This window comes from Plectropomus leopardus, chromosome 10 (genome assembly GCF_008729295.1).
Source record: "Plectropomus leopardus isolate mb chromosome 10, YSFRI_Pleo_2.0, whole genome shotgun sequence".
Classification (NCBI taxonomy): domain Eukaryota; kingdom Metazoa; phylum Chordata; class Actinopteri; order Perciformes; family Serranidae; genus Plectropomus; species Plectropomus leopardus.
The window spans coordinates 21362765-21377786 of record NC_056472.1 but is presented as its reverse complement, the minus strand read 5'-3'; the positions used below and the strand labels follow the sequence as shown (position 1 = coordinate 21377786).

Below are 15022 nucleotides of genomic sequence, written 5' to 3'. Positions count from 1 at the left end.
AAGTGACACAAAATGAGTACAAAGAGATACACAATGATTGTAAAGTGACACAAGATGACTATAAAGTAACATAAAATGACTAAAAGAGACACAAAATGACTTCAAAGAGATGCAAAATGACTTTAAAGACACACAAAATGACTATCAATAGACAAAACTCCCACAAAATCTGTCTTGTGCCTATGGAGGAGAGGTGGTGGGTCTTTTCACATATCTATGCCTAGGGGCCCATTGTCTCATACTACACACACTGATACACTACACTGTATGTCTGGAGACTGTTGTATGTTGGCAGGCCTCATGCTGCTGTTGTAGCTGAAAAAAACAAAACAAAGCAGGGATCCTCTGTTAAAGTGGACTCTGACTTCTGCAATTATGTTATGAAGTCATAAACTGCCAAAAACATAAACAAACACTGACCTAATCAGCTGTCAACATGTCAAAGATGAAAAACTCCACAGGAAAAGACGGCAACAGCCCCTAAACTCAACATTTTCATTTAGTGTTTTGGGATCAAATGACACCATGTTAGCACCCCCATTGAAGGACTGTTGCCAGCTCTGTTACACCCAAAGCGTGGCAATCACTCTCAGGTTTCCTTCAAGATCAGGTTCAAGATAGACTGCACCAGCAGCAGGTGGACTGCACTTCTGCTCAGATTACAGAGCTTAAATATTTCATGTGAGGACACGGGGCTGTTGCTCAAAAAGCAGGAGTCAAAGAGGAGAGGCTGGCAGACAGGGCAATACAGATGAAATAGGACACGTGTCGTTCTACTGAGGTTACCTGGGATCACTTTTAATATTAAGATATTCTAATTAACAAATACAGGTGTTAGAGTCGCCATCTTTTTTTGGACAAACCATTTTGTGCACATAGATCAGCTGGAAGTCCACCAAAGATAATAAACAACATGCAAAGCTTTTAAGGCAATGACACACCGTTTCCTGTTGAACCACTCCTGACAGCCAGCACCACCGTTTCCTGATGTGGAAGCATCTGCAGCTGTGATTCAACATCTGACCGGTCCCACCATTCTGTAGTGTTTGAGACCGTGTGGGTGTAAATGCATTGTTCAGTGTGTGTGAAGCATCACCAACTCCCTTTCAGCTCTTTGCTGTCCTTGCCAGAGCCTGGACGCTCCCCTGTGACATGCCCAGGTTTGCCCACTAACACCCAAATACAAATCCCTCTCTGGAACGCTGCGGCTCCTCCTGCAGTGTTGCTATGGACCTGGATTAGCAGCGTTGGATCAAAACTCCCCTGCAGGCTCCAGTCATGGTGTTTCAATTGAGGTCAGTGGTTACAATGAATGTAGGGGAAAAGTATCAATCTTCTTGTTCTATTTTCAAAATTCCTAAACCATAGTTTAAGGTGGTAAAAAAAAGCAGCACAGCAACTGATGAAGCAATAACACCCAAATATTGTCATAGGTGACCCTGTGAATGAATTCAAAGTTCAGCATGTTATACCAGAATGAAAAATATTAAATAAGAATTTTCTTAAATCTGCATTATTTATTTTTTTGGCCACTTGGAGGCAGTACAAGCTGTAAACCATAGGCGACGTGTCCCCACTTCCCCTTGCTATGCTTAGGTGAAGCTAAAATATCCCAAATACAGCCATTGCCATCTTGCTTTGGTGACATCACTTGGAGCCGGAGTTGGCCATATTCGCAGTGAAGGAGTTCCCTCCAAAACATCCGTCTGACCAATCATGAACAGCTCCATTGAATGCGAGCACATGGATTGGCTGTCACAGCTGTTAATCATGGCAGATGATCCCCTTTATGACCGGGTTTTATGACCTATACTGCAGCCAGACACCAGGGCGCTGTCTTGATTGAAAAGCTTCTGTCATGTTGTCCATCTTTATATACAGTTTATGCTGTAAACACAGCGTTGACATGTTGACTTTAAAAATGTGGCTTTGAATTAGGTGATGGATGTAACAGTTTAATTTCTCTCTTGGAAAGGGCTGTCTGACAGAAAGGTAAAGCCATAAAAACATTATCTAGTGGGTTTTTAGACAATTCGATCCATTCTATATCAAAGAAATATTGACTGAGGCAGCTTTACAGTATTTAAACTGAAGGTGTAAAAACAACATCTACTAATAATGTGACAATGAGCCAATGCATCCCTTAGTTTGTCAAATGTTTAACAATGACTTGAGCACGAAAGTTCATTTAGGTTGGAAAAAAATGAAAATCTTATCTCAAAGTCAACTTACTTTTTTTTAGAACTCTCAACAGTAGTATGACAAAAATATCTATATTCAGGATCCACTGAAGAGCTTTCAGATAATTACATATTGTGATGCTATCATTTGTTACGAAGAGTCTACAGGGATGAATAATTAGGGAATGATGAAGGGTCAAAAGTGACTGTGAGAGCATAAATCAAAATTTCAAGTTATTCACCATGGCAGTCAAACATTGTTAACACACCAGTGGATGGTTAGTCGACCACCCCTTCTTTTCTGGCCCCTAAACCACCTCCTCCACCTCCTCCTTGGCTCCAATAAGATTTTCTCCTTGTGGGATTAGCACTGTAACTCCAGAGACAACGTTTGATTGTTTTGAGTGTGTCTGCAGTGTGTGGCTGTCGTGTGTAAAGGCTCAGCGAAGTGTAAAGCTGAAACTCGTCATGTGTGAGGTCTGGCATGCATGTTAACGTACACCGGCTATACTAAGAGCTGATATGAGCTGGTATGCCACTTACTGAGGGCAATAAGAGGCTTAGAGTATCAAACACCCCTTATGTTAAAGCATGTCGCTCTTTGATCTGCTGATCACCTGAAAATACTGAATGTATTGTTCACTGTCACTGTGAAGGTCAAGAGTCAGGTGCCCCTGTGAAATTTAGCAACCAAAAAAAAAAAAAATTAGGTGCAAAAAATCCTCAAGTACAACAGATACCAATGATGTGTATGAGAAATATGGCTATAGAGACACACATTTACCTTGCAGAGTGCAGACAGCTAACACAGAGACAACATCTTCCTTCTTTCAGACTTCATCTACCAGTCACAACTCATTGCTTCCAGTTCATCATGGTTGCATCTCAGGTTGCATTTGTGACAGCATCCTCCTGTCAAACATACAAAGCATGCAGAGTGTGAGCGCATGTGCACACAAGCTTTGGGTGTAACATAACTCCAGACAATATGCTAGAAAGCGTCATATGTGCCTGCTGTTGGTGGACAAGTCCTGCACACACACGTCTTTGAAACACAGTGAAAAAGAGGGGAAAAAGAAACACTGCAAAAACACTGGAGCCCAGCTGTGACTTGGTCAAAGACCATTCAAAACAAACAAAATATGTGAAACTCAAAGCGTCGCTCCTGCCAGCCAGGCTGAAAGAAAATGTGGAAAAAAAGAAATTAAATGAGATGCTGAGATAGGAACAGAAAGCGTGAAAAGAGGCGAGAAAAGTGGAAACAAAGTAGTTAGTGGCTCTTGGCAGGTGATGTTAAAGGATTAGCAGATTGTGCGAGGCAGAATGCATTCGCCCTGGCATCTCTTGGTTCTGGGTTACAGAAAGGGTCTTTAAGCATTCAGCCTCCAGAATGAACTCACCTTCATATGCAAATGAAACCTGGAGACATTCAAACTACTAAATGGTTGGAGTGGTTCGTGTGAGCATGCACACTTCACTCAAACAGCTGTTGTGCAGAAGAAAAAAAAACACTCTCTTTTTAAATATGTTGTCTTTTAGCAACTGGTAATAAAAACTTCTAATGCTACTGAAACTTAAAAACTAGAAATTGTTCTTGAGATAATGCATTCACAAGAACGACACAGATTTGACAACAAAAATCAAATCAGTTAATCATTAAGTCCAAATGAATGTTTGTGCAAAATTTGCACCAAAAAAATCCTTCAAAGTATTTTTGAGATATCACTTTCACAAGAATGATCAAGAGGAGGTCATGGTGACCTTGACCTTTGATCTATGACCATCAAACTCGAATCAGTTCATTGTTAAATCCAAGTGGATGTTTGTGCCAAATTTGAAAATATTCCTTGAAGGTGTTCTTAAGATATTGCACTTACAAGAATGAGACAGACAAGGCCACAGTGACCTTTGACCACCAAAATCTGAACAGTTTGGATGTTTGTGCCAAAATTGAGGAAATTCTCTCAAGTCCTGGTTGCGCCGATGCCATGATCCTGCTTGACGCGACCTTCTGCTGCCATCATGCGTCATGCCTCCACTATCAATATACTCATGGGACTCTTACCAACACACACAATATTTGCACCTGACATCACATGCTATGATAGTGCATTTAGTAATTTTACACCTATCACTATTGTTATATGACATGTTATTTTTATCGTTATTGCTGTGCATCTGTCCCCCTCTCTCTTTCCCTTCCTTTTTTTGTAATTATCGTAATTTAAGTTATCTACGACATCTATTGCACATCTTTCCGTCCTGGAAGAGGGATCCTCCTCAGCCACTCTTCGTGAGGTTTCTTCTATTTTTTCCCCTGTTACAGGGTTTTTTTGGGGGAGTTTTGCCATGTGAGGGTCTAAAGACAGAGCAATGTTGTATGCTGTAAAGCCCTCTGAGGCAAACTGTGTTTTGGGATAATGGGCTTTATAAATAAAAATAATGCATTCCCAAGAATAAGACAGATTCACAGTGAACTTGATCTTTGACCACCAAAATCTAATCAGTCCTTGAGTCCAAGAGGACATTTGCGCCAACTTTGAAGACATTTTCTCATGGTGTTCATGAGATACTACATTCACGAGAATGGGATGGCTGAACGTATGGACGGACAACCCCAAAACATAATGCCTCCAGCCATGGCTGTCAGCGGCACAGAGGCATAAAAAGCTTAAATTGTAACATGAAAAAGTTTTCCACATTCATTCACCTTCAACACTCACAGCTTTAATCGTATCACAAAAGGTGACAATATAAACACATTTGAAAGATATTACAATCTGTCTTTATTTTTGTTATTATATCCTGTACAGTTTACTTACATTATCTGAATTGGGTACAAGTAAATACAATTAATATCTCTCAATATATTTTCTGTTTAAGTGCCATCTATTCTGTATGTCATTTAAATACATACCCTAGTGTTTAACATTTGAAAAAGGATTTCTATAAAAGCATCTCATTTTGTTATAAAAAGGTTATTTTTACTGCTGTTAGCTGATGAGTACAAAAATCACTCAAAAAATGACTTTAGAATTCGTAATGTTAATCTTGTCACATTTCAGGGTACATATATCACATTTCTTCAAACTCAGTTTCACTGCGTTAGAAGTCACCATTAGTAAGGCACTTAAATGCTCTAGTAGAGATTACTGTAACATAGAGAAGCGGTCTTCTGTTTTCTAAACATTAAGGTCTAATGTGAAGCCGGGGGGGAGTTTTTCCTCCTCACTAATGGATACAACCTGTCAGAGAGGCTTTAAAATCTCACAGCTTTCCACACGAGAAGGAAGACGAAGCAGAGATGTAACCAGGAACAGAAACAGCCATTTCCTGTTAGAAATGACAGTTTCTGTCTAAAAAAAAAAACAATTCTGAAAGAAATATCTGACTGCAGGCTCCATTCACACAAAATAAACTCTTGTGCCCCGAGAAAACCAACAGCCCTGAACATAAACATGAAGGCCGCCACTGTTTTTCGCTGAATAGCTATTGTTTCTGTGTGAACACAGTGAATGTTTTTCCCTGGTCCGCCCCACGTCAGCTTCCTGTAAGTAAGCCTAGACAAACTTTCTTCCACATACTCACGTAACTCATAGTCTGAATCGATTTAAAACAACCATGCCATCTTGACAAACATGTTTAAGGCTGGTGTGTAATGACTGTGGTGCTGACAAAAACCAATGAGGGTCACACTGCAGAGCCCCAGCCTCGAGCCCATGGTGGAAGATCACGTGAGTTTTTGTGTTTATTAAGGTGGAAAAATAGGTGTTGTTGCAGCGATTTCCAACTGGTAATTCTACTCAGTATAGTTTAATGTCCAAAAAATTTGTAAAAACATGATTTTCACAAGGTGCAGGGATGAAAGGGGGGTGTGACAGTCACCAGGTGTTTACAGGGGTTATTGCTTATTTATTTGGTTATTTAATATTCATTTTTTCCTAGTTTATCTTCCTTGCATGCTATTGTATCCTCAAGATTGTCTCTGACGTGCGTACACAATGTCAGACTTTGATCTCCAAGCTTGAGGGTCTTGAACCTAGAGCTCTGCAGCTACACCCTTCTTACAAAACCAGATAACGTAGATCTTTTAATATTGTGTGTGACAGCGTACCTGCACGAAACCTTACCCGAGCAGAAACACACACAGTGTAAATAAGGCCATCTCACACATTGTACTCAGTCAATTTAGACTACTTTAGCGTAAAACAAACTAAATCCCCTTTTTTCTGGTTGGCATAGCAGCTTTGATGCTCATCTAGTATGAGAAATTTTAAACAAAAGCTGGTTGTGCGTCAGCAGTAGCTGGACAAAAAAAACATATTGTTCAAATCCAATCTTTAAGAAAATGTAGAATAATATTCTGCTGCTACTAAAAAGCACCAAGTGTTGTATAAAAGGTAAAGTCTGCTGCCCTGAAACAGGAAAAGTAACCTGCTGCTCTTTCAGTCTTCACTGAGTTTTACTGCCCTCACATGCTCCACCATGAGACCTGCACTTTGATGGAGTAATGAATGACAGACTGCAGAATTTGCATGGCTACATGGGAAATGTGAGGTGTCCTTGACTCATATTATGCAGTGTAATGTGGGGTGCGAGAGGCAATGGATTCCTCTGCGAAAAGTTCCATTAAATGCAGTGAATGTGTTTTCAGGACCACGGGAGGAAGCTGAATGTCAACAGTATTACTGTTTGTGTGCGTGCATGTGTGTGTGTTTGTGTGTGAGATATGGATGCGAGTATGTGAGTTTAAGTGTGACAGCCAAGTTCCTCTCTGTAAAAAAGTTGAACACAGTGACAGACTGACAAGGCCGGTCTTGTCCAGAGGGTCAGAGGCTCCTCCCTGTCGTACTATCCCAGAAGCACCCTCTGCAGGCGGTAAGCGGGCACGCTGCTCTCGTCCTCTGACTCTGCGTCGCTCTGGGGGTTGGAGCTGCAGGGAGAGGTGCACTCTGGAGAGCACAGGTAGTGCATAAGGGGCAGCCGGTACTTTCCACAGAAGTCCACAAATTTGATCTGGCGCACACATGAATCAAAGTAGACGCCTGGAGAATAAAGAGAGAGACAGGAAAAACAAAGCAGGGTTCAAGTGGCAGGTCAGTGACTTGAATTATTCCATGCAGATGATGGACACTTCAACACCGTGCAACAAGAGACAGATATTACACCAGCAGCTCCGTTTACATGGACATTATTTCTTCAGTTGCATCAAAAATCATTTTGATTAGAGATTATAACTTATTTACTCGTACCATATCCTTCTAATGTCCTGTTCTTACCTTACTTTCATGTTTTAAATGTATTTACTTCTGTATCTGTTTTTATCTTCTTATCTTTGTTTTATCCCCACTGATGTGATGTCGTCTTCCTATATTATGTCTTATTTTCTAATTGTCTTTTATTGCCTTTATTCTGATATTTTCTTAAAGTTTATTCATTTAGTTCTTTAACTGCCTTTTAAAATCTGCCTATTTTACTCCTCAATTTAAGGGGTTACAAGCCAAAAAGGTTGGACAAAAAGGGAAATCCTAACATTTCATCAAATTAAAAAAAACTTGACTTTTTTTCTGTGCGTCTTCTTCAAATTATGCTAACACAGCCTCTTACCGGCACACTTGGGATTGGGGCACTTGCTGGCCAGGTCTAGGTAACGCAGCAGGTTTGACGGGAGGTCGCAAGGGGAGTAGGGAATATTTCGGCTCTTGACAGTACGTCCTGCCAGCTCTAGCAGTGAAGGGGGGTCATAGGTCATCTCCTTGACAAAACGCACCACCAGCGGGTTGCCACGGAGACTGAGCTCTTGCAGATGCACCAGGCTGAGGATCTCCCGCGGCAGGTAAGTGAGCAGGTTGTTGTGGAGACTTAAAGATCGCAGCGAGTGGAGCCTGAAATGTTTTCACCAAAACAAACCATGACTACAGGTGCACGCAGTTATCAGATACATGCAGGGCAATCACACATCTGGCCTCCGTGTAATGTGGATATTGTTTACTAAAGGTTACACTGTGGTAGTGTATGTGCAGGTACCTGGTGAGCTGCGGGGGGACACTTTGGATGCGATTGTCACAGAGGACCAGGTAGCTGAGGTAGGGCAGGTTAGCCACTTCGGGAGGAATGGCTGTGATGTGATTTCCACCCAGATACAACAGCTCCAAACTAACAGGAAAAAAAGAGAAGAAAAGGAGTTAATTAAGAGTTTGCTATGTTGAGCTCAATTCCCACATAATACCAAAGCGTACACAGTACAGCGTAAGAATGATTTAGATAATATTTTAGTTATTTTTGTTCTATATTTACAAATTTACAAGAACTTTGTCCACAAATTTGAAAATTTGCCTTCCGTTTCACCATAAATTACATAAAAGAAGACAACATTGCTTTTTTTTGACTAACTTTATCTATGCCTGGTTTTTAGAAGATCAGCTTCAACATTTGTAATAAAAGTTACTGTTTTGTCAAAGTAGCCATGTTTATATATGAGGAGCAGAGACGTAATAAAAGGAAATTTCTCTGGTCATCAAAGTTTCAAAACATCAAAGTTACAGTTTTTTTCTGAATGCTTATAGACCAACAGTTTAAGCACTATCTCTGAAATCTCTGAAAACTCTTCTTTACTCTCAGTTCACAATTTAATAACACACTTCTAACAAAACTGTGAACATTCATCTCTATATTGTTACACTATTATACCAATTTAATTTCCATATTGGCACATGTGAAAACACTTTTAGGTAATGAGTTCACCCACAAATCAGAGCTTGAGCACTTAAAATCGGCCACAGGTAAACAGGATTTGATAACAATGAAAGCCAAATTTGGACAGAGAGATTTGGATGAATATTTATAGCCAGACCCATGAAGAAGGCATGATTTAGCAAGATTTACTTTTTTTCTTCTACAAATGTGTGCATAAAAGGCATTAACCACAAATGAGTAGCTGATACTTCATGAGCTTACTTAAATGATGCATTGTGTTAACTGTATTGCAGCAAAAACTCTTTTTTTGAGAACAGTTTTGCAAGAATTGTTTGCCTTTGCCAGGGATGTAAAGTGTTTTGCTGGTTTGGTGGAAGCTTTTGTGGTTAGGGTCTAGTTTTGCAATAGCAAAAAAAAAAATAAAATAAAAAAAGACATAATATATTCCACAGGGGGGTGCTAAAGATGTATGGTTATATGTTGAGGAGCTACAGTTGTGTGCAGGTGCTTGTATTTCTGTGTCTGAATTTGTTAATGCCACCACCACGCTTACAAATGATCAAAAAGACAAATGACAGAAGTTCAAAAAGAAGTCCAAAATTATCATTGTTTGTAGAGTGCACACATCTATGCATCATCAATTCAGACAAGTTTAAGTGTGCAAAGATTATACGTAGAACACATTTACTTCTTAACAAAAATAAACATATGCAATGATCTGAAAATGACTGCATCTAAGTTTAGTTAACGACAACATTGATGTGTACATGTTTGTTGTATTAAGATAACAAAGGACCCTGGTAGGTTAATGGATATATGGAGTACACAGGGGGGTAATTGGGAGTAAAAAAGACAGACGGGTAGAGAGAAATGGATGGCTGGTCAGCGAAAGTAAGCTGTCAGGCCATCTGCCTGCTGGAACTGATGACACAGCGACTGCGAGACAGGAAACCATTATACTGTCCTTGGTGGCTGAGCACTGAGCAAACCCCCTCTGTGACGGGGACTGAGACATTCAGGGTCCGCTCAACGTCCTCACAGACAGTGACACAAATCAGCCACCAGAGACTGAGAATGGTTGGCCATGGTGTGTGCCAGGGACAATATAAAAAGCTCACAATTTTTACAAGTTAGCAAAACTGAAGCCTTTTTTCTGGGCCATTCCACCCAAGATACACGGCACTGAGGTTTCCTTTTTAACACATCGAGACGTCATATATTATTCCTAAGTTTTACAGATATACAGAATTTACCAATGCATGCTTAGATTGTATGAAATAGTGTTTTGTACTATTGAATTTTAAAGTGAGATCAATTTCTAGAAATGTATCGAAATCCCAAGCAAATTGGGCTTTTGTATGGGAAAAGAATTCAACTTTGATGATGGCTGTATTGTATTCAAGTGTCCCAGTAAGCCATAACAGTGTGCAGTGTTCCCACACATTTTCAAGGATGCATTTTTTTAACTTTTTTTTTTTTTTTTTTTTTTAAATTATTATTAAAAAGGCAAATCTGACACAGACTGCACTTGTGCCTCCAAATACACCAGAAGAAAAAAAAAGGTAATTTTAAGTTAAATGAAGCTACTAAATGATCTGACCCATCACCTTATGGTGACAAAAAACATAACACTTGGTCTCACTGTAATGTAATTAAAACGTCAGTGTAAAAAAGCATCCAAGATCACTTTAAGGAACATTTTTGAGCTAAATGGCTACATAGAGAATCAAGATATCATCAAAAGTATAAGAGCTGGACACATGCATTGATATATTTAGTGGCCTTTTACGTCCTGTCTGCTACTAACCTAACTACTGAAAGTACCATACTAGTTAGTGTGCATGTTTGCTCTTTGGCCTTGCAGTGGGTCACTGTGCAACTTGCTACTGTTAAACTCGGGGATGTGATAAGATAGAAATGACCCCTTGACTGGCCTCCTTTTCTATCAGTTTGTTCCAGTCTTACAGAGAACGTACATCTTCTGAATGCTATGAAATGACTGCTGCACACACCAACTGTTGCTGTTTTGACACAGTGCACTTTGTGTTAATTTTGTTTTTTTTGTGGCGCCACATATAGCGACACAAATATAGCAGTGTCTCCACCTTTGTTTGCTTCATTTTTCTTTAATCTCTTGATGCATTTCATTATAATCATCAATGTGTTTAAAAAATATTCCACAACATTACTAATTTTCTTGTTTGCACGTCACCAAAACCAGGCCAAGCTAGTTACTGGAACAGAGCAGCCAAATTTGCAGTGAACTCCATGAATCATGATGTTTACAGGAAAAACTGCCAGGAAATAAACATGACACATTCTCACAGGCATAAAAGCAGCAGTTAACTGGTAAATACCACTGAACCCATCAAATTAACAACATTTAAAAAAGGAGAGAAAACTGATCATAGAGAAATGACATTTTCAAAAATCATCCAGGTTGCCACCTGGGTGTGACTGTAAATTGCTGCAAACTGGTTTAGAAATGTTGTTGCCAGGTTAAAAAAGTGGGTCAACTCTTCTGACTCATGCAGAATAGTAGGTGAAGTGTGATTAAAGTGGTTTTACGGCACTTTATATGGCACAACTAATTAAAAGGGATTAAAAGCGTTCCATATGGCACAAATGCACCAAAAAAATGAGTCTGACATGCAAACCAAGAAAGCAGCACATGTTTTAAATGTCAAGATAAACTTCTACAAAGTAAACAACTGTAGGGCCTGTTTGGTTTCAGGCCAACACGGTTGGAGAGATAACGCTGAATAAGTGAAATCTGGACTATAGGCATTTTGTCTATCATAATGACACTGACCTATTACTTCTTTCACTACACTGTACTAGTTAATGGAAAACAGCCACTAATAATTACTTTCACTGTCAATTCATTTGCTGATTATTTTCACAATTGTTTGATTAATCAATCGTAGGACTGTGACTGATGATTAAAGATTAATCTGTTGATTATTTTCACGATAAGTAATTTAACTCTAAATATTTCATTTATTTATTTTAAAAAATGTCAAGTCATATGTCAAGAAATTGTGAAAAATTCTCAACACAATTTCCCAGAGACCAAAGGGACGTCTTCAGATTGCTTCTTTTATCCAACAAAGACTCCAAAACTTAAACAGTCTCCCAAACAGCTGCAGGCAAGTGGGCTTTGAATGAAATTAAGCACTAATTTTACAGTTTCAAATACTGAAGGACAAAAATTACTTAAGGTAAGGGGGGATTTTATTTTTCAAATATTTATTGTAAGATAAAACTTAACTTTTTGGTGATGTCAATGCAAGAGGCATTCTGTTTTTTTAGTTACCCATTATTTTAAGTTTCTGCAATGCAATATTAGAAAAAAAATAAAAATCCCAATTATCAAAATAGTTGGCAATTAATTTTCTACTACTGGATGGTTTTATTGTTGCAGCTTATCATTTGGTCTATAAACTGTCACAAATGTGTGAAGGTTGCCAATTTTAGTGTCCAAATTGCTCAGTCCAGAACAAATAACACCATAAAATGATTAATTAACTATCAAAATAGTTGACATTAACCTTTTGCTGATCTGCTATCCCAGCTAGCAGGGAGTGTTCCCACAGCATAGGCTAACGTTACCTTCAAGTTGCAATAATGTTGTAAAGAAAACATTTTAATCAAATGTTCAAATGTTTAAGGATGTTTAATCTTTTTAAATAATGTTCCTATAAGGTTAAATGCTGACTAAGCTGTAACGTTATAACTGCAAAATTCCTAGGATGTTTTGGTGATGTTGAGAGGTGACAGATCATAAGATGTTTGTTTAATATAACGTTCCCACAATGTTACATCGGAACAAAGGGTGAACATTTTCAGAGAAACATTCAGAACATGTTATTGACGACTGATATTACAGACCATTTTTTATGAAAATGTAATATAATGTGATATGTTAACAATAAAAGAAAAAAAAAAACATTTTTTTTTCTTTTTAATGTTAGCCGAACTTTAAGAACGTTCTGGGAACTAAACGAAAACTTGTGGCTGAAAATGTTACTTAAACATTGATTGCATTATCCTATTCACAGAGCGTTTTAAGAATAGAAAATTGCTATTTGGGTTTGTTCTAACCATATTATTAAAAACATTTTAGAAGGTTATAACCAAACATGTTTAGGATGTTTTTAGAGAACGTTACACTGCCTTTAGAAAGAACGTTCTGGGAACTAAAAGAAAACTTGAGGCTGAAAATGTTACTTAAACATTGCACTGGTTGCATTATACTATTCAAAGAACGTTTTAAGAATAAAAAATAAAAAATAAAAACGTTACACTGCCTTTAGAAAGAACGTTCTGGGAACTAAAAGAAAACGTGCAGCTGAAAACGTAACTGGAACGTTGCATTATAACATTCTAAGAACGTTTATAGAACCAAAAATCCCTTTGCTCGGTTATCATTATTCGACTTATCATCTCAGCTGAACAGTTTGTCAAATACGACAAAGAGAAGCCGGACATCATTTTGCTTCGAAATTGACTTGAGCAGATTAATTACTTATCAAAACTCATTTTTTGTCGGTTGATGACTCCAATAATCAACAAATCTTTTCAGCTCTAATTTAAATATTCATTTCTGATTAGCTGGTGGTCTGGTTGTCAGTTAAAAGTTCCAGAATGCCTCGGTAACCACAGCAACAGCACTCGGGTTCCATGGTATGTGCCAGTCAACTGAAAAAAACACCGGTTAGAAATTACATCGACACCGGTCAATTTCATTACTATAAACTCGATAATTTAATCCTAATAACGTTACCAAAAATAATAATGAAGCTCGGTTGCCTTATTTGTCTCCACTCAATCCATTACGGTGATTTATTTGTATCTATATATAGAGTACTGTCGATATGCCAACTTTTAGCTATAAAGAGACCGTATGTGAGTAACGTTGTAATGGACCCGACTCATTCGGACTTTTAGCAACTGTGTCAAGTCAACTAATCATTAACCCTGCAAACCGTTGTCCCTCCATGGCTTACCTGGTTAAATTTTCTATCTCTGCAGGTATACTTTTCAGTCTGTTTCCGCCGAGCGACAGCGACTGCAGACGCAGCAGTTTCATACACTGAAGCGGGATCTCCTCAAATCGGTTCCCACTAAAGTTCAACACCTCCAGCTGCAGAGAGCCAAACTCTTTCGGCAGCGAAAACTCGTCCAGGCGGTTGTTCTTGGCTATGAGTGTTTTCAGCCTGGTCAGCCGCGTAACGCTCTCACAGATGGCCGACAGTCCGTTGTTGCTGATGTCCAAAAACTCGAGGTTGCAGAAAAGGCTGACCGCCGCGGGTAGCGAGGGTAGTCGGTTGTAGTTCAGGTAGAGCTGTTTGGTGTCCCTTTTCCTCTCTTCGCTCATGCCTTCAACGCTAAAAGTGTTCAGATTCAAACGGGAGAAGTCCAGCACGCTGTCTCCGGTTGCAGCTGCACCTTCGTGAAGCTCCATTTTGGCGATTTTTGCGTGAATTTAAAGTGTGAATAAAGTCTTTGCAGAAGTTTTGCTGTAGGCTGAACGCCCCAATACGCCGCGAGTTAGCTCCAGGACTTGTCCTTTTTGGACACGAAGAAAAGAAATACGTCTACACGCCCGCCTGTAACACTTAACCACATCTCTAGTGAAAATCTAGGTCACAAATTTAGTACTGAGGATTTGCTACTGTGGCTAAATGAGGCAACATTGAGTCCCGTGTCGCTGCTCGCCTACAATGCAGCTGTTCTTTGACAGGAACATTTACTTCCAAGTTTAGCGATTGGCTGATTCTTGCACTGGCCCCGCCCACACCTTAGCTGATTGGTTCATCTCCCAGTCTGTCATCCTACAATGGTATTAATTAAGGCGATTGTAGCAGCGTTACTGCAGTTTATTTGCATTTTATATCGACACACTCTTACGTTGTTATTTGTCATTGCGCTGTTTTTCCAGTTTTGCAACAAAGGTAGAATCGAGGTCGACGATCCATGATGCCAAGTGCCAACAGAGCGGTCTTCCATTATGCAACGCCCCTCCTCTGTTACATTATGCAATTCTCTGCTGACATGGATGTGCATAGCATGAGAAAAAGGTACAGAACAGACTGGTTCCTCCCACTGAATTCAGATCTGTCCATATGACTGACATTATTCTG

The 15022-nt window shown here is 39.2% G+C and overlaps 1 protein-coding gene across 1 annotated transcript; it reads right to left on the bottom strand.

Annotated features, from left to right (window-relative positions):
* Positions 1–4944: 4944 nt before the first annotated feature.
* LOC121949337 (leucine-rich repeat-containing protein 58-like) lies at positions 4945–14591 on the bottom strand. The gene is made up of 4 exons (XM_042495000.1): positions 13886–14591; positions 8208–8336; positions 7788–8065; positions 4945–7225 (listed from the first exon to the last, which is right to left on the bottom strand). The coding sequence occupies exons 1-4, from the start codon at positions 14341–14343 to the stop codon at positions 7032–7034; spliced, it is 1059 nt and encodes a 352-aa protein (XP_042350934.1). The 5' UTR covers positions 14344–14591; the 3' UTR covers positions 4945–7031.
* Between the last annotated feature and the right edge of the window lie 431 nt (positions 14592–15022).